This window comes from Chiloscyllium plagiosum, chromosome 1, assembly GCF_004010195.1.
Source record: "Chiloscyllium plagiosum isolate BGI_BamShark_2017 chromosome 1, ASM401019v2, whole genome shotgun sequence".
NCBI classification, from domain to species: domain Eukaryota; kingdom Metazoa; phylum Chordata; class Chondrichthyes; order Orectolobiformes; family Hemiscylliidae; genus Chiloscyllium; species Chiloscyllium plagiosum.
This window is the reverse complement of record NC_057710.1, coordinates 137,077,353-137,097,298: the sequence shown is the minus strand read 5'-3', so window position 1 is coordinate 137,097,298 and position 19,946 is coordinate 137,077,353. Positions and strand designations below refer to the sequence as shown.

The window sequence follows — 19,946 nt, the reverse complement described above, 5'->3', positions numbered from 1 at the left end:
CCCTCATCCAGGTAGTTTATAAAAATGACAAACAGTAGTGGATCCAACACCGACCCTTATGGTACACCTCTGGTAACTGGACTCCAGGATGAACATTTCCCATCAACCACCACCCTGTCTTCTTTCAGCAAGCCAATTACTGATCCAAACTGCTATATCTCCCACACTCCCATTCTTCTGCATTTTGTACATAGCCTACTGTGGGGAACCTTATCGAACACTTTGCTGAAATCCATATACACCACATCAGATGGTTTACTCTCATCTACCCGTTTGGTCACCTTCTCAAAGAACTGAAGGTTTGTGAGGCATGACCTACCCTTCACAAAACCATACTGACTATCCCTAATCAAATTATTCTTTTCTAGATGATTATAAATCCTATCTCTTATAACACTCTACCAACAACTGAAGTAAGGCTCACTGGTCTACAATTACCAGGATTGTCTCTACTACCCTTCTTTAACAGGGGAACCACGTTTGCTATCCTCCAGTCTTCTGGCACTATTCCTGTAGACAATGATGATTTAAAGATCAATGCCAAAGGCTTGGCAATCTTGTCCCTGGCTTCCCAGAGGATCCTAAGATAAATCCCATCCAGCCCAGGGGATTTATCTATTTTCACACTTTGCAGGATTTCTAATACCTCATCCTTGTGAGCCTCAATCACACCTACAGTAGCCTGTATCTCAGTAATCTCCTCGCCAACATTGTCGTTTTCTAGAGTGAATATTGTTGAAAAATATTCATTTAGTGCTTCCCCTATCTCCTGATTCCACACACAACTTCCCACTACTATTCTTGATTGGCCCTAATCTTACTCTCATCATTCTATAAGTATTTAAGGAATAAGAGAAAGTCTTAGGATCAGGGTAAACCCTATCTGCCAACAACTTCTCATGTCTCCTCCTGGCTCTTCTGTGCTCTCTCTTCAGGTCTTTCCTGGCTACCTTATAACCCTCAAACGCCCTTCCCATCTCCTCCTAACATAAGCCCTCTTCTTCCTCTTGACCAGAAATTCCACTTCCTTCGTAAACCACAGCTCCTGCACTCTACAGGTACATAGAACATAGAAGAATACAGCGCAGTACAGGCCCTTCGGCCCTCGATGTTGCGCCGATCCAAGCCCACCTAACCTACACTAGCCCACTATCCTCCATATGCCTATCCAATGCCCGCTTAAATGCCCATAATGAGGGAGAGTCCACCACTGTACATACTTATTCAAGGAAAAGCTACTGTGTGTCCTAGATAAGCTCCACATTTCTACTGTGCCTATCCCCTGCAGTTTCCTTCCCCATCCTGTGCTTCCTAAATCTTGCCTAATTGCATCGTAATTGCCTTTCCCCCAACTGTAACTCTTGCCCAGTGGTAAACACCTATCTCTTTCTATCACTAAAATAAACATAACAGAATTGTGATCGCTATCACCAAAGTGCTCACCTACTTCCAAGTCTAACACCTGGCCGGGCTCACTAACCAGTACCAAATCTAATGTGGCTTCGCCCCTTGTTGGCCTGTCTACATACTGTGTCAGGAAGCCCTCCTGTACACACTGGACAAAAACTGACCCATCTATAGTACTCATACTATAGTGTTCCCAGTCAATATTAGGAAAGTTGAAGTCCCCCATGACAACTACTGTCTTTCTGACTCCTATCGAGAATCATCTTTGCTATCCTTTCTTCTACAGCTCAAACTATTCGGAGGCCTATAGAAAACTCCCAACAGGGTGACCTCTCCTTTCCTGTTTCTAACTTCAGCCCATACTACCTCAGTTGACGCTAAACATCCTTTCCACAACTGTAATACTGTCCTTAATGAACAATGCCACACTTCCCCCTCTTTTACCATCTTCTCTGTTCTTACTGAAACATCTAAATCCTGGAACCTGCAACAACCATTCCTGTCCCTGCTCTAACCATGTCTCCGAAATGGCCACAACATCGAAGTCCCAGGTACCAACCTATGCTGCAAGTTTACCCACCTTATTCTGGATGCTCCTGCCGTCGAAGTAGACACACTTCAAACCAACTTCTTGCTTGCCGGTGCCATCTTGCATCACAAACTTTATTTTGGTCCTCCCTACTCTCAACCTTTTCTATACTCGAACTACAATTTTGGTTCCCATCCCTCTGCTGGATTAGTTTAAACCCACCCCAATAGCCTTAGCGAATTCCCCCCACAGGATATTGGTACCCCTCTACAAGCAGGATGGTCTTCATCTGAACCAGAGGTCCCACCTACGCCAGAAAGAGCCCCAATTATCAAAGAATCCAAAATCCTCCCTCCTGCACCATCCATGAAGGGAACTGAAAAGTAGGATGAGAATTTTAAGAGGCAACAGGATAATGGGGTGAATGGAATTTGAAATGGGTTCAAGTTTTGAATGAAGAAAGCTGCAATGTGAGAGCAAGGCCAGGAAAGAATCAGAATAGGTTCTGCTCAGTGTACACAATCTCCAGCATAATTACAGTAGACTAGGGTGAAAAAACTTCTTTTTGTAGCTAGTTCTCCCCCATCTTTGGAAGTCCGGTCAAAAGCGACCAAAGTGTACACCATCTTTCACTCCCTCTGTTCACCATTTGACTTAGCCTCACACTAATAGAAAAGTAGTGTCTGATCACTGAAGATGCTGTATTGTAACAAAAGGACACAAGCATACACAACTATTTTTCAGTAACTCTTGAGCTGTATAACGTTTGAAGAAAGTTGTCGTATTTCAGTACTGATGAGTACAAATAGCTCTTTTGATAGTGACGGTTAAGTTTGGTAATACCAAGCAATTATTTAGAAAGTTAAACTGTAGACACCATACAGAATAATTCTAGGGTTAGAACTTATGACAATGGAACTACTTTCACTGCAGCTAACTAAATTTAAAGTTACTTGTACAGATATTGTTTTCCCTGGATGGGGAGATCAACAAAGATTTGCACCTTGAATTGGAGTCCAGAGAAGCAGGTTGCACCCTAGTATGAAAATCTGTACATAGCTTGGGGAAAGGTAGGTATGAGAAAAATGACGACTCAATACATTTTAATATTCTTGAAAGGGCAACCATGAACAGTTTTTGTTCATTTATAGAGGGGCAAATTCCAACTAGTTTCTAGAGGTTGAACAAATGAGAAACAATAAACTGTCATTTGTGCTAACTAAAATGTCGCCAATGCTGCTATACTATATTACCTTCAGCTACTGAATAGCACATAATGAAATCTGCACCAGCAGGTAATGTATGCATGGTTCCTGCATCAACAACCACTTCATTCACCACAGGCTGATTTGCATCTACTTCATCCTTGGGCATCACTGGCTCATCATGCTTATCTCCTCTGCAGGCCTGAAATCAAATAGCAACAGGATGCTCAATTATTTTCAACAGCAAGAGTAAAATTCATAATTACTGAGAGGGAGCCATTTACCTCAATTTAGTTCCTCAGAAATATCCCAAAATAGGAAGGGTTTGGAAGGATATGGGCCAGATGCTGGCAGGTGGGACTAGATTGGGTTGGGATATCTGGTTGGCATGGATGGGTCGGACTGAAGAGTCTGTTTCCATCCTGCACAGTATTTTGCCTGTATTACTTCAGCCACAAATCCATTCCACATATTGGTCACTGATTTCAGTCTTGTACTGTTTCTTTGCTAGTCTAAAATCACATCCTTCACTTTTGCCAAAACACAACTTTTGCAGGATTGGATGTATAGTATAGAAATTGCACCCATGTTTGAACCGATTATCCAAGACTAAAAAGGTCAAAATGCCATCATCAGGTTTTTTTCCTGTAACTCAGACCTATACTATTAGGGATTCACTTTGTGGTTTACGTACTGCAATACCTCCTTAGGTTGAAAGTTTCTCCTGTGTCCTCTATCTGGATACACTGTTCCTCTGTGGTCTGACCAAAGCATGATCCCAGCTTAGTCATAATTAGTATATCACTACATAGACAATTGCCTTAAATTCAGTTTTTTATTGCTGTATGATTTCCAATTTTCTCCCAATGTCATTCATTGAATACACATCCCTCATTCCTATGTGTAGTCCTATTTGTATTAAAATTTATTAAAGCTGCTCACTTAGGTGAACTGTATCATGTCTTGCTCAATTCTGTGGAGTTATCACAATGGAATTTATAGATTCACAAATTACATTTTGACATTTACAGTTAGTGATTTTCAATTACAATGACTTGAATGTTACTTTAGTGTCACTACTATACATCTACTAAAAATAATCTTTCCTTCATGAAAACCTTACATATTTATTAAATCTAATCCAAGGGTCATTTGCTCATGAAAAGATCTATTCAGAATGCTACACTACACTAAAACAGCAAGGATCATTTCCTAGTGCGTGTACTGTCTCAGTATATTATTAATAGATGCTCATAGCTCTAACACTGCACAACCACATCCAAATCACCATGACCACAAATTTGTAGCCTGTAAAGCCACATCTCTGCTCATTCCCTTTCACTAGCATTCTTCACAAACTTCTCATCCCACTCCTGAGACCTTCACCACGCTGAGGATGAAGGTTGGGGTAGCAGAGCTGCAGATGTTTTATCATTTTGGCAGTCCACTTCATTTAAAAGACTGCAGCCATAACATCAAGAGCAAATTACCCATGTTTACTTGGTATCAGGTGCCTAGAGCATCATCAGTGTGGACTCCAACTCAGCCATTTTGCCTAAGTCAACACGAGTGGTCATCTCGAAACTTTTGTTGCCTCAATTATGGCAAGCACCTCCGCATTTACTACTGTAGGGATTGAAAATACCCAGCTAACTGACAAGCAAAACATCTCACCAGTATTTTTTGAAAATTTCATAAATTACACAAGTGACAGTTTCAGGTTTTCTACAACTTCCCAAATTTATGATATAATCAAAGTAGAGATTATTCTACTACTAACTGGTGTTAACTAGTAGGATGGCAAATTGAACAGTTGTTTATGTGAATGTGGAGTAAGTTATTTAAGTTCTCTTTATGCAAATAATCATTTACAGTAAACAGTATCAGTCACTTCTTTGGAGACAAGGTTTGTGGATATTCTATACTGAACACCCAGGCATTACAGTTAAATGCTGCAATTATTATTGAAAGTATTTTCTTTAGTTTCATAAGAGGAACATAGGCAAACAAACTGCACATTACTATTTAAAGTCAAATAGATTCACTCTACCTGAATAATAAATATTTTAGGCTTTCCAACCAGAGAAGGGCATTTGTCACCTCTGAAACGCTCAGTTATTTCTTGCAAGCTTATTTTTGCATCATATGCAAATACATGATTGTTCTCTCCATGACTAAGAAAGACACACAAAATGCAGTCTGCATCAGAATGATCTGAAGTAGCCACTGTGGGAAAACAAAAGAATGAAATTACAAGGACTGAAGTTACCCCAAACTAAGAATAAGTGATGGGAATGTACTACACATTCTGAAACTGAACTTTGCAATCACTCAATAGATTTACTTTGAGGTGAATTGGTACATTTTTCCATGAATTTAAGTATTATTCAAATAGCTGGGCCTGTTCATGGATATTTCTGAACTAAGTAATTCTAAGAGAAGGGTTAGGAAATACAAATTTGCTAAAAATGCTTCTTTGCTCTAGAAGGAGGAGATTCCAAAAAAAGTTTCACATTTTTCAGCCCTTTCTGGATCTCAGGTTCTCCCTTGAATGGCAGATATGGCCCAATAAATTCTGCCCTGCAACCTCCACCAGATGCTCTGTGCCTTCTCAGTCCAGTTCCTCCACCACAGGCTCCCAAACTGGACACTGATTCATGTACATTCCAAGATGAGACATTGATACCTTTCGAAGCTGCTTTACACAGAGGAATCATTGAGCTTTCATCCTCTGATGGTGAAAATAGAGAACACGAACATTTCATCACTTTCTATCAAAAGGGAAAATCAACACTTATTTGGGAAGATCAGAAAACCACAAGATAAAGCAGTTAAAGTAAAGTTGAATAAACAGCATTAACCAACCTCTTTTCAATCTACAAATTTTTCAACATTCAAATTGGATGAAGGGCTTTATCTGAAATGTTCGAGGAGAAAGTGAGGACTGCAGATGCTGGAGATCAGAGCTGAAAATGTGTTACTGGAAAAGCGCAGCAGGTCAGATAGCATCCAAGGAGCAGGAGAATCGACGTTTCGGGCATGAGCATCTGCCCGAAACATCTCCAGCATCTGCAGTCCTCACTTTCTCCTCGAAGATTTTAACCTACTGCGAATCCTCTTGCAAGGATGCCTTCCTTGAAGAAGCCCTCTTCCTCCCTCAACAGATTCCTGATGAAGGGCTCATGCCCGAAACGTCGATTCTCCTGCTCCTTGGATGCTGCCTGACCTGCTGCGCTTTTCCAGCAACACATTTTCAGCTCTTTACCTGAAATGTGAATCATTTCTATAACATACTCACACAAAATTTCCAACATTTTCAAATTTCTGAATTGTAATGGTAGTACTATGCCACCATAAGTATTATAGACAATGCCAATTTGGTGATACTTTTTGAGGGGAAAAAAAAAAGTGTCACTACTTTCCCCCCTGCAATGGTTTCTTTCATCATTAGAGCAAACTGAAGACAGGTTTGGAGTTTGTCACATTTGTATACTGTTTATCTAGACCAATGATTTAAGGAAGTGAATGTAATGTCCATGTTCGCCAAAGATACAAATCTAAGTAGGATAAATAAAGCTGTGAGAATAATGTAAATAGACTGCCAAATTAAATAGTTTGACTAAGGTTTGGATGGCATATAATGTGGGAATGTCAGCTCACTATCCAGCCAGATCGGAATGTCTATGATAAATGTATGCCTATCCCCTCAAAGACCTTTCAGCATTTTCTGAAGGGCCCATTGAGATACCTTTCATTGTGTCCTTACAAACAGCAAGCATACATGCTTTCGCTCTCCCAATTTTCCAAGTCCATCCCCATTTGCTCACTATCCACTTTTCCTTTGGATTCAGACAAGAGATTATTGCCTCTCTGCAATTCCCTCTAGAAGTCATTCAAATGCACCTTACTGTAGGTGACTGACATTATGTATTGACTGAAACTTGGCTCATAGGTAGCAACACACTTTCTTCAATAGGAAAACACTAAGAACAGAGGCCATTCATCCACTCAACTCTCTTTGCCTAATTACAGACTAGGACTAATGTGGAATCTCAAGACAATATAAAAAACATAGAAAATAGATGTATCGAGCCTGCATCACCATTCAATATGATCATGCAATCTCAATATCCCATTCCTGCTTTCACTCCATGCCCCTTGATCCCTTTAGCCACAAGGATCATGTCCAGCTCCCTCCTGAATATATCTAATGTACTGGCTCCAACACTGTTCTGTGGTAGAGAATTCCACAGGTTAACAGCTGACCGAAGAAGTTCTTCTCAGATTGTGACCTCTAGTTCTGGAGGTCCCAAACATCAGGAACATTGCTCACTGCTCCCACTGTTAGCTTGTCCAGTCCCATTAAGATTTAATGTTTCTAGTAAATTAGATCTTTATTTGTTAGAGGTTTTCTTTCAGACAGTAGTAACTGTCTGGAATTCGCTACCTCTGAGTTGTGGAGACTAGATCATTGAAAGTAATTAAAAGAGTAGATCGATCCATTTTTAAATATCAGAGCTTTAACGGCTATGATGGGCTAGCATGAGAAAGGGTTGACACCTGGGCAGACCAGTAATGACCTTGTCGAATGGCAAGGTAGGCTGAAAGGCCTGAATTTCTACTCCTATTTTTTTAATGTAGTCATGATGCAGTTGCTATGCTGAAAGGCACACTTAACTCTACATGGACTAGCCTCGGAAAGCATTCACTGTTTTCCAAAAATGCAGGAAATGTAAATTTTGTTACCTTCATGAATTATCTGCAACACTTCCAATGCTTTGTAGTTATCATAAACACGTACATCAAACCCCAGCTCTCTTAATCTATTTAAAGAAAAACACATGTTGACTTCTTAGTATGCAAAACTCTCTTTTTAATCATATTTAGGGATTTCTTTACTAGCTACAATTCCCAGTCATGAACAATCAAATTGCAAAAATGTTTGACTTGGAGAGTCTGTCCAGGGTGATGTCCATGAAGAAGCACTCATGAAGAAGCATGAACAAACCAAAATTCTAACCCACTTAGGCAGAATGTTGATTAGGCCTTGTGACACACATTGCTAGTTCCTTACAAAAAAGGAAGAAAAGAATAGTGTAAGCCTATAAATGCCTCAACTTTCATTGAGGGCTTTTAATCTAAAATATATCATATAAACCAGATTCTTATTTTAACCCGATTTTGTAAATGCACGCTATGGTGAAATTAATTCTATCCCAAGCTCCCATTTTCAGGTTAACATTGGAGGACACACATCATCCTGCAATTTGTGCTTATTTGCAATTGTGGAAATAATCTGCTCCCTGCCACAAAACGTTAAGTTGCAGAGTATGCTGTGTGACAATGCTATGACTTTAAAAAGGTTTATTTTGTCCTTTTTTTTGGAAGAAAAGTTTTAAGACAGACTTGCCAAGCTAATAAAAAAAAGGAGGCCTTGGGTCCTTTTTTTTTTGAAAAGTTAGAACAATAGAAGCGATTTGAAGGTGCCAGTGTTGGACTGGGATGGACAAAGTTAAAAATTACACAACATCAGGTTGTAGTCAAACAGGTTTTGTCGGAAGCAGTAGCTTTCAGAGTGCTGCTCCTTCAAACCACCTGATGAAGGAGCAGTGCTCCGAAAGCTAATGCTTCCAAATAAACCTGCTGGGCTATAACCTGATGTTGTCTAATTTTTAGCAATAGATGCAGTAAGAATAGGTGAGTCAGGCTCCCACAGAAACACACTTTTAGGTTAGCTTTCAGTGGATGTTCGGGTTTTGAAGCTGGCTGTGGAAGCTGTTGTACATCTCTCTGCCACAGAAAAAAGCTGGCGTTCTCTCTGTGCTAGAATTCTGTGTTCTTTCCACCTGGACTTGAGAAACATTGCATGTGAGGCAATCTATTTTACTGAGTTTGTCTTTGCTAAGGAGGTATTTATGGAGGAAACTATATTGGAACAGTTGTTTAGTAGTTAACTGGTATACTATTCTGTTAAGTTCTCCAGTAGAGTTAAAATTATATCAATTCTTTCTTTTGTTTTGTATTTTAACTGTAATGAAAATTATAAATAGTGTTTTGCTTGAAGCCTAGTAGTGTAACCAATTGATTCACATCTGGAAAGTAGCGCCTTATACTTGCTTGTAAATCAGATTAAAGTTCGAGTCTTGGTTATCTTCTGGATATATTTTGAGGGGAGGGGGTTTGTCTGGTCCATAATATCTGCATGCTCTTATTTTCCTGACAAATCTTTGATTAATGCAGCTTTGCAATAAATATACTGCAACACATCTCAAACAGTCTGGCATACCTTTTATCCAGACTGAATCTATCAGCATTTGTTCCTCCTCTTTCAGGTAAACCCAGATACCAGAAAAAGCGCTCATTGTTAAAGATTAAAGCAATCCCTCGCCTGCGGTGATTCATGTTGTATTCAACAGATGGATCCATGACATCATTGCTGTAACAAAAACAAATCAGCCAAATTCAGAACAATGAAGCAATACTAAAGATGCTTACTGCTGAAAGAGACATGCTGTTGAATCTTTTCATCTTGCAGCCAAGACAATGCTGCATAAAAGTGTGATGATTGGTTGGCATTATACATGTATAGTTTTGTTTTATTTACTTTTTTTTGTTTCTGAAAAATATGCTTCAATCTTCTCCCTTGGCTATATATTATCATTCAACAAGTTAGGTGCTTACCACTTCTGCTCCATTAAACCACTCGACAACAAACTTTGACATAATTCTCAAAATAATGGGTGAGATTTGTTTCCCCGGGCAATGATACATTTAAGTCAACATTTTTAAGAAAAGTGGCAACTCCCAATCTTAATTGCGCACTCAGTGCTACCTACTTTTACACAAGATACTTCATTATGTAGCTTATCCTCTACATGATATATCATAATTTTAAGAAAAGAAAATCAAAGATTCCATCTAATTAAAAGAGTTTTTTTTTTAGATTAGATTAGATTACATTACAGTGTGGAAACAGGCCCTTCGGCCCAACAAGTCCACACCGACTCGCCAAAGCGAAACCCACCCATACCCCTACATTTACCCCTTACCTAACACTACGGGCAATTTAGCATGGCCAATTCACCTGACCCTGCACATCTTTTGGACTGTGGGAGGAAACCGGAGCACCCGGAGGAAACCCACGCAGACACGGGGAGAACGTGCAAACTCCACACAGTCAGTTGCCTGAGGCGGGAATTGAACCCGGGTCTCAGGCGCTGTGAGGCAGCAGTGCTAACCACTGTGCCACCGTGCCGCCCACGAAGTTTTACAAGCAAACATGTTCTGCGATGAATTCTTTAGTTCTTATTGGTGAAATGTTTACCATGAAGGAAAAAAAAAATCTTGCAAGATTAACCCTCCAAGCTTTAAATGTAACAGGTTACAACAGATTATTTTTATAACCACCCACTTAAAATGCAATCCTTCTTTTGCATTCAAGGTTAAGATGCTATTTGCCAAAAAAAACTCAATACTTGAAATACATGCTCATTTATCATCATGCCTAAGGGGCAACTTTTTCCCACAGAGGGTGGTGTGTTGGAGGCTAGAACAACTGCAACATTTTAAAGACATCGGGATGGGTATATGAATAGGAAGGGTTTGGAGGGATATGGGCCAGATGCTGGCAAGTGGGACAAGATTGGGTTGGGTTGTCTGGTCGACATGGACGAGTTGGACAAGGGTCTGTTTCCATGCTGTACATCTCTATGACTATAAGAACCTAGTGGTTGGGAGTTGGAATGTCATTTCACCCTCAAGCCTGTTGTGCCATTCATCATGACCCTAGCTAAATCAGATTTTAGTCTCAATCTACATTCAAGGCTACCTATACCCCCTTAGTCAACAAATAGTCTACCTCTGCCTTATTATTATTCAATGATTCTGCCTCTGCAACTTGGGGGAAGAACTCCAAAAACTTTTATGACCTGCAGAAAAAATAATTCTCATCTCTGCCTTAAAAAGGAGAAAAAGCTGTCCCCCCATTACCTAGGAGAAATACCCTTCTATTAATTAATCAATCCCATCAAGTCACCCCAAGATTTCAATAAAAACACCTAAGATTCTTCTAAATGCCAATGAATACAGGTACCACCTGTCCAATCTTTCCTCATAAGAAAGCCCTTATTTCAGTGAATCTTCTCTTAACTTTGTAATACAATTATGTCCTCTCCTAAACAAGGACATAGAATACCACAGAGTTGTTATGTGCAGTCTCAATATCCTATATTACCATAGTGAAAAAGTCCTTATTTTCATTCCATTCCCATGCCATATATACAATAGCATTCCATTTGACTTTCTAATTGCTTGCTGTACCTGCACACTAAGTTTGTCATTCAAAAGGTTGAGGATTATCAGATTTGCCATGAGCTCTGTGAATGGGCCTATGACCACCTTCTATGCTGATTTTTTATGGTACCAGGACACCCAGATCTGTGTCTCAAAGTTCTGCAATCTCTCAAAATTTATAAAATAGTTTCTTTTCTACCCTTCCTGCTGAATTCTGCACTGATTTATTGAAGTACAAACATGATCTTGCTTTAATTCATATTTGCTTTAATTAATATTGCTAGCATTTGCTGCTTTCAATAGAGTAACTTGCTAGGCTTTTAAGAGGGCAATTAAGAGGCAACCATATTGCTAGGATCCAGAATTACTATTGGCAAGACCAGGGAAAAATGGCATATTTCTTTCTCAGATTGATTTTAATCAATTTAATCATTTCTCACTATTTCTGATTTAATCCTTTCATTCTCTATTTAACTAAGTATATTCCCACTCCATTCATGATCACTTTGAACAAGTACACAAGACACAGCAAAATATAGAATTAGCAAGGTATTATTTATTCTTATAAAATAGAAAACGTGAATGTTGCTGAAAGAAACATTAAAACATGCAGAAAATGCTATACCAAGCCAAGGAATTTGGTTTTCAATATTAAGTACAGAAAGATAACTTTAACATCTGATTTCCAATTTGTATCTATATAAAAATGTTAAAATTTGTATTTTGTTCAAACTCCCCTTAGACTATCAATAAAATCCTTCAAAAATGTCTTAGTGGTATACTGACGAATTTAGTTGTATATTTACTGCTGTATTTAATCGCCTGCAGTTTCTGAATCTTCAGCACTGAATTAATTGCGCAAGGATCAATGACGTATCACTATTGAGCAATTAGTATAGTTGTTAATGAATGGGAAGAATAAGTAAAATGAAAAAGCTAGCCTTAATTGATTTGGAGAAACATGATAAATGTAAAACTCCTTGTACTGATTTTTTATGAGTAATTAATTCAAATTTTTTGGTAACGTCTGAAGTTAAATTGGTGCTTGTGAGTGATCATCCATGGCTGAGTCATAGTCTTAGAGGCATTACTTCATTTATGCCAGTGATCAATCCTCCAGAATTGAAGATTAAGTTTCAGTAATTAAAATCAAATCATTACAGCAACGAAGTGGCATTCAGCCTGTTTATGTCTGTACCAACTGAATAAACTGGCCACTTATTTTAGTCTCATCACCAGCACCTGATCTGTAGCCTTGCAGGTTAACACACTTCAGGTGCAGATCCAGGTTCCTCTTAAATTGAGTGTTTCTGCCGCAGCGAGCAAATTCCAGAGACCCATTACACTCTAGATGAAGAAATTTTACGTACATTCTAATTCCTCTACCAATCATCTTAAATGTTTGCTACTTTCCCATTACTGCATACCATAAAGGGTTTGAACAAAATTATGCACTTTTACCTTTTCAAAAATTTGATTATAATTAGCAAATAACAAAAATAGGATGGGAAAGGCTTTTTCATTAAGAATATCCAACAAGATAAAGAGTCAGTCAATTGTCCAATTGGCAAGAACAGGCTGTGTGCCTGAAAGATGGACCACAGTGGGTGTGCAGTTAAGAGGTCATGTGAAGAAACCATCAGGAATATAGAGTTGGCAACCCTCTGTGGCATTTCCCTCTCCTCCATCAAACTGGTTTGAAATGACTTCAACTTCAAAGTGAATGTAAATATAATATAATTGTTTTATTTTAAAACTGTAAAATGTCTCAATGTTACATTTAAAAGCATTTGATACCTTCGCAGAATTGTTGGAAAATCGACTTCACAGACAACTGAAAAAAAGAAGAAATTTACCATCAGTGCAAACTTACAATAACGTACATTTGGAGATTTGTATTTGTGGTATGCAAGCATCAGCTGCTTGATTTTGCAGGATCCTTACATTAAAATAATATAATCAATAATCAGTACTTCAAGAATTCTCCAACATCTTAACATTTTCTGCATCAAATTTCATGACAAAGTTTGATCACAGTTTATTTTAGTTTAGAAATAACATGCCATAGAAGGGCACTGAGAACATAAACTTAACCACACTTACAGAAGAACTACAATACCAGAAAAAAGTCTGCAACCAAACTAAAGAAGAGACTTCAGGAAATAAATGGGGAAGCAGATCCAAAACGAAGTGCATAAATAACTAAACTCCAACGAGAATAGAGGGGAATTGAAATAATATCCTGTTTCAGGACCGGGAAGATTTAATTAGAGCCAGGAACAAATTTGGGAAAGCTTATGTAGTTTATCAATTAGTGAGACTCACTACATCAGTAGTGTTGCCCTTCTCACTTGAACTAAAAAAAACCATAAGAATTAGGAATAGAACTATGCGATTCAACCACTTCATCATAGAATCCCTACAGTGTGGAAAGAGACAGTTCGGCCCATCGAGTATCTCACCAAAACTCAGCTCCCTGTCACCTTGGCTAATCCACCTCGCTTGCACATCTGGCTACTCTGGACAATTTAGCATAGCTAATCCACCTAACCTGAACATCTGTGGACTGTGGGAGGAAACTGGAATACCCACGCAGACATGTGGAGAATGTCTGTGTGGAGCTTGCTCACAGTCACTGAAGGCTGGAATTGAATCCGGGCCCCTGGCACTGTGAAAACTGCAGTGCTAAACATTGAGTCAGCATTCCACCCCCACATGGCTGATGCATTGCTCAACCTCATTCTTCTGCCTCCTCCCAGTAACCTTTGATTTCCTTACTAACCAAGAACCTGTCTATCGTGCATACACTGATTCATAGATTTCATAGATTCACCATACTCTGGCTGAAGAAATTACTCTTCTCAACTCAAAGGTTTGTCCCTCCACTCCGATTGCACTCTTGGGTCCAAGTCTCTAGTAACGGAAACATCATCTCCATGCTACTCTACCCAGGCCTCTCAATATTCTTGAGAAGTTTCAGCAAGATCCCCCTTATCCTTCTAAACTCTATTAAGTGCAGTATCAGAGTCCTCAACCGATCCTCTCAGATAACAAGCCCTTCATTCCCAAGATCATTCATGTAAACCTCCTCTGGACCGCTTCAACACCAGCACATTCTTCCTTAGATCAAAGGCCCAAAACTACTCTCAAATCTTCCAAATGTAGTCTGACCAGAGTCTTACACAGCCTACGCAGTACATCCTTGCTCTTGTATTCTAGCATTCTCGAAATGACTGCCGTTAAATTTGCCTTCCTAATTACAAAGTGAACCTGAAGGTTAACCTTAAGAGTCCTAATTTAGGATTTTCTTAAATTCCTTTCTGCTTCAGATTTAGATCAGATTACTTACAGTGTGGAAACAGGCCCTTCGGCCCAACAAGTCCACACCGACCCGCCAAAGCGCAACCCACCCAGACCCAGTTCCCTATATTTACCCCTTCACCTAACACTACAGGCAATTTAGCATGACCAATTCACCTAACCTGCACATTTTTGGATTGAGGGGGGAAACTCTTTCCCCATTTAGAAAATAGTCTATGCCCCAACAAAGTGCATAACCTCACACTTTCCCATTAACACCAAATTCAAAATGCAATGATCTGGGCCAACCATACTTTTTAAATTAGGAGCAAATTTTGTGTTGCCAAAATCTTGTAGTGGGAGGTAATGTGAAATTTGGTTATTGTGGATTTTTGGGGCTCCATCAGATGGCAGTCTAACAGCTAAATGAAAAAGATAACTGTGAACTTGTTATCTTCTACTGTCACAGTACCCTGACGTCAAAGGAAACCTTTATGACTCTAGATTTAGTTCAATAAATTAGCACAAGATCACTAATATACCCTTACATTATTCTGGAGTTATCCAAATACTATGGAAATCTGTAGGCAGAAGTAAAACTAACCACACTGATTTAATAAAAAGCACAAAAGGTAGACAGTAATAATATATCAGATCTCATATGATTCCACATTCCCATAATTAGTAGCACCACACAAAAAAAAACAAATTTGTTAACTTAAATAAATATTTGGATCACTTATCTAGAAGTTATCACTGATAAATTCTGTGCAAAACCATCCATGCATAAAAAGAAATACCAAAGTTAGAAACTTACTTGTTAGAACAGAAGCAGTGAAACCACTGAAGGACACTGGCACTGAATGGCTGCAGTGCATTTTGAAGGGGGAACAGCAAACAGATAGAGATTATATCAATGGGATAGCTGGAAAAGAGGATGAGGTCCTTCAAGCCGAATTTAGGGAGTTGGAAATAGATTAAACAAGACTCAAAAAGGTAGTTATCTCTGGATTTTAGTGCCACGTGCTAATAAATATAGAAATAGGAATGAACGCTTCGCTGGGGAGATGGTGCAGGAGGGAGGGCTTTAGATTTCTGCAACATTTGGGATCATGTTATTTGGGGTGATGGGACTAATACAAGGAACCAGAATTGGACTAGCATCTTTGCAGGGGGTTTGCTGGTGTTGTTGGGTAGGGTTTAAAGTAACTTGGCAGGTAGGGTGGGATCCTAAGGAAAATGTTCAATCGGGGAAATGAACAGCTAAAATTAGTGGAAACAGCAAGGGGGTCACGGAGGCATGGAAATTATCAGCCAGTTAAGGCACAAGGAAGTTTAGCAAGATTGGATGGTTATTTTAGTGTAGGAGTCTGACAAAAAAAAAGGCAGATGAGCTGAGGGCAGAAGTTAAAACATGGGGGTATGATGTAATTGCTATCAAGAAATGGCTGAGAAGAGGGCAGGATTATCTGCTCAGTATTCCAGTTTATAGGGTCTTCAGGTGAGACTGGTAAGGAGGGAAATGAGGAAGGAATATTATCGGGGAATCAATTACATCAAGAGAGGAATGATATCCGAGAAGGCTCCCCAAATGAGGCCAATCATACTTCTGAGAGTACACTATAGGCCCCTTAAATAGATTTTAGTGAAGATCTATAGTTCGTGTTGGGGTTAAAGTTGTTAGTCGGTTCGCTGAGCTGGTTGATTTTCTTGAAAACATTTTGTCTCCCTCCTGGGTGACATCTTCAGTGCTGTGTAATCTCCGGGTGAAGCGCTATCGTTGCAATCTGCCCCGAATTTATATAGTTGTCTGTTGTGGTGGGAGGCTCTACTTTCAGTTTGTACTGTAGTGGTTTGTAGATGGGTCCGGTGTTTGTTTATGGAACCAGCAGATGAATACAAGGCCTCCGAGGAATTCCTGAGCTCGACTTTGTTTTTGGCCGTCCCAGTAATGAAATGGTGTCCTTCACTGTGAAGGACGACTGGTTGTGTCATTTTAGTGCAAGTTGATGCTTGTGTATTCCGTTGGTTTGTCCTATGTAATGGTGTATTTTTTTTTAAAAATCACATTCGTCCTGCATGTTGTAGGTATAGGGGCTTTTGTCCTGGATAGTAGCTGGCAAAGTGTGCTGTGAATTTGTGTGCTGTCATTATTTCCAGAGGACATAGAAGTTTTGTTGTTAGTTATGAGATATTTCTAATGTAGAGCAAGATGATCAATGTTTTGGGGGGGCACAGTGTCTGCTTGGTGTTGTTTGTATACCAGGCATCAGCAGATCAAGCTGGGACTAATGACAGCAATGGCTGGCCTTTCGGTCAAACTCATTCATGCCGACCAGATATCCTAAATTAATCTCATCAAAAATCTCACAACACCAGGTTATAGTTCAACAGTTTACAAGCTTTCGAAGTGCTGCTCCTTTGTCAAGTAGCTAGCTATCTGACAAAGGAGCAGCACTCCAAAGGTTTGTAACCTGTTGGACTATAATCTGGTGTTGAGAGATTTTTAACTTTGTCCACCCCAGTCCAACACCGGCACTTTCACATCATAAATTAATGTAGTCTCATTTGGCCCACATCCCTCAAAACCTTCCTATCCAGATGCCTTTTACATAGTGTAATTGTACTAGCCTCCACCATTTCCTCTGGCAGCTTATTCCATACATGCACCACCCGCTGCATGAAAAAGTTGCAAACGTTGGAGGGGCAGTGGACAGCAAAAGTTACCTCAGAATATAACAGGATCTTGATCAGATGGACCAGTGGCAGCTGCTATTTAATTTCGATATATGTGAGGTGCTGCATTTTAGAAAGGCAAATCAGGGAGGCAGGGCAGGTAATTGTATCAGCCTCCACCACTTCCTCTAGCAGCCTATTCCATACATGCACCACCCTCTGCGTGAAAATGTTGCCCCTTAGATCCCTTTTATATATTTCTACCCTCACCTTAAACTATGCCCTCTAGGTTTGGGCACCCTTAACCAAGGCAGAAGACTTGTCTGTTTACTCTATCAATGCCCCTCATGATTATATAAACCTCTATTAGGTCACCCCTCAGGCTCCGTGCTACAGGGAAAACAGCCCCAGCCTATTCAGCCTATTCAGTTTGAGCCTATAGCTCAAACCCTCCAACCCTGGCACATCTTTGTACATTTCTTTTTGAATCTTTTCAGGTTTCACAACATCCTTCCTATAGCAGGGAGACCAGAACTGTACACGGTGTTCCAAAAATAGCCTTACCAATGTCCCGTACAATCACAATATGACCTCCCAACTCCCATACTCTATGCACGAACCAATAAAAGGCAAGCATACTACATGCCTCCTTCACTATCCAGGCTACCTGCGATTCCACTTTCAAGGAATATATATCTGCACTCCAAGGCCTCTTTGTTCAGCAACACTCCCCAGGACCTTACCGTTAAGCGTATAAGTCCTGCTAAGATTTGCCTTTCCAAAATGCAGCACATCACATTTATCTAAATTAAACTCCATCTCCCACTCCTCAGCCCATTGGCCCATCTGATCAAAATCCCATTGTAAACTGAGGTAATATTTTGTGTCATCTGCAAACTTACTAACCACACTTACTATGTTCACATACAAATCATTTATAAAAATGACGAAAAGCAGTGGATCCAGCACCAATCCTTGTGGCACACCATTGGTCACAGGACTCCAGCCTGAAAAGCAACCTTCCACCACTACCGTCTTCCACATTTGAGCCAGTTCTATATTCAAAATAGCTAGTTCTCCCTCTATTCCATATAAACTAACCTTACTAACCAGTCTGTCATGAGGAACCATGTCAAACGCCTTACTGAAGTCTATACAGATCATGTTTACCACTCTGCCGTCAATCCTCTTCAAAAACCTCAATCAAGTTTGTGTGACACGATTTCTCATGTACCATGCTGACTAACCCTAATTAGTCCCTGCCTTTCAAAACCTGTCCCACCAGGTTCCCTCCTACAACTTGTTCACCAATGTCAGACTCACCAGCTTTTCAAATAGTCTCACAATGTTAGCCAATCTCCAGTCTTCAGGCACCTCCTCTGTGGCCATCGATGATACAAATCTCTCAGCAAAGTGCTCAGCAGTCACTTCCCGAGCTTCCCTGAGTTTCAGGGTACACCTGATCAGGTCCCGAGGATTTATCCACCTTTACGTGCCATTTTCTCCCTAGTTAGCCTTTTGTCCTTAATGTATTTGTAAAATCCATTTGGATTCTCCCTCACCCTATCTGCCAAAGCTATTTCATGTCCCTTTCTTGCCCGCCTGAATTCCGTCTTAAGTATACTCCAACTTCCTTTATACGCTTCTCGGGAATCACTTGATTTCTACTATCTATACCTGACACATGATTCCTGTGGGATATAAATGAATTAATGTTATTTCTGCAAGTATAAATTCTGATACAGAATAGGAATGAGAAAATACATATTCAGCAAAAAGAAAGCATGAGACATGAATACAGAACAATGGTGGATATATGGGCAAACAGGAAAGCATCTGTTTCCCCTCCTCAAGACACAGGAACTAACCCTAATCAAAGGAGGTCAAAGTGGCCTCTGGATGGAAATAGATGCTGATAGAAGAAAAGATATGCCTAATCAATAATCTATAATAGACTGAAGTCAAACACCCTTATGGGAGTCAGAGATAAGAGTTTGTCACGGACAAAACAGGATAAACAGAAGTTGTGTGATAAGTCTTAAGGAAATGAGTGACGTAAGCGAAGCAGGGAACAGACAATGGAATAAGGAAAACATATGGTATAAATTGCGAGGGTTTTTTGGATATAGTGTGCATTTTGTCATTACCTTACCAGGTAATTAGACAAAGCACCCATCTATAGGTGTACAAATAAATGCTGATCAGAAATTAGTCTCGGACTGAAATTATTAAAGTGAGTGAGCTTTTGTTTCTCACAATTGGGGGCTCGTGTCGGGGATTTTCTTCCATCACCGGGGGGAGTGGCTGGCCTTGGACTCTGGGAAGACGCGTCCCATTCCCCATTGAGGAGCGGTCTCGTGTCCCGGTTTGGTCTGCACCCTTGGGTGACTGATGTGAATCCTATAAGAGAGACATCTGAATCAGACAGTGATAGGAGCTCGATAGAAAATACGGTGACAAAAGGGGCCAGGCAACTCTGTGCACAGACCAAGGTAAGAAAAACAGACTTGTAAGTATTGCCTTGGTGGCCGGGAAAA

General features: G+C 39.9%; 1 protein-coding gene across 3 annotated transcripts in view; it reads right to left on the bottom strand.

Annotated features, from left to right (window-relative positions):
- The window catches only part of LOC122553739 (caspase-6-like), a 43,851-nt gene that overhangs the window by 2,294 nt on the left and 21,611 nt on the right, over positions 1-19,946 (bottom strand). For all 3 annotated transcript variants that reach the window (XM_043698015.1, XM_043698008.1, XM_043698021.1), the window contains 5 exons: positions 13,231-13,267; positions 9,428-9,577; positions 7,888-7,964; positions 5,192-5,367; positions 3,190-3,343 (listed from right to left, as the gene is read on the bottom strand). In XM_043698015.1, the coding sequence (XP_043553950.1) occupies positions 3,190-3,343; positions 5,192-5,367; positions 7,888-7,964; positions 9,428-9,577; positions 13,231-13,267 (594 nt within the window). The remainder of the gene's footprint in view (positions 1-3,189; positions 3,344-5,191; positions 5,368-7,887; positions 7,965-9,427; positions 9,578-13,230; positions 13,268-19,946) is intronic.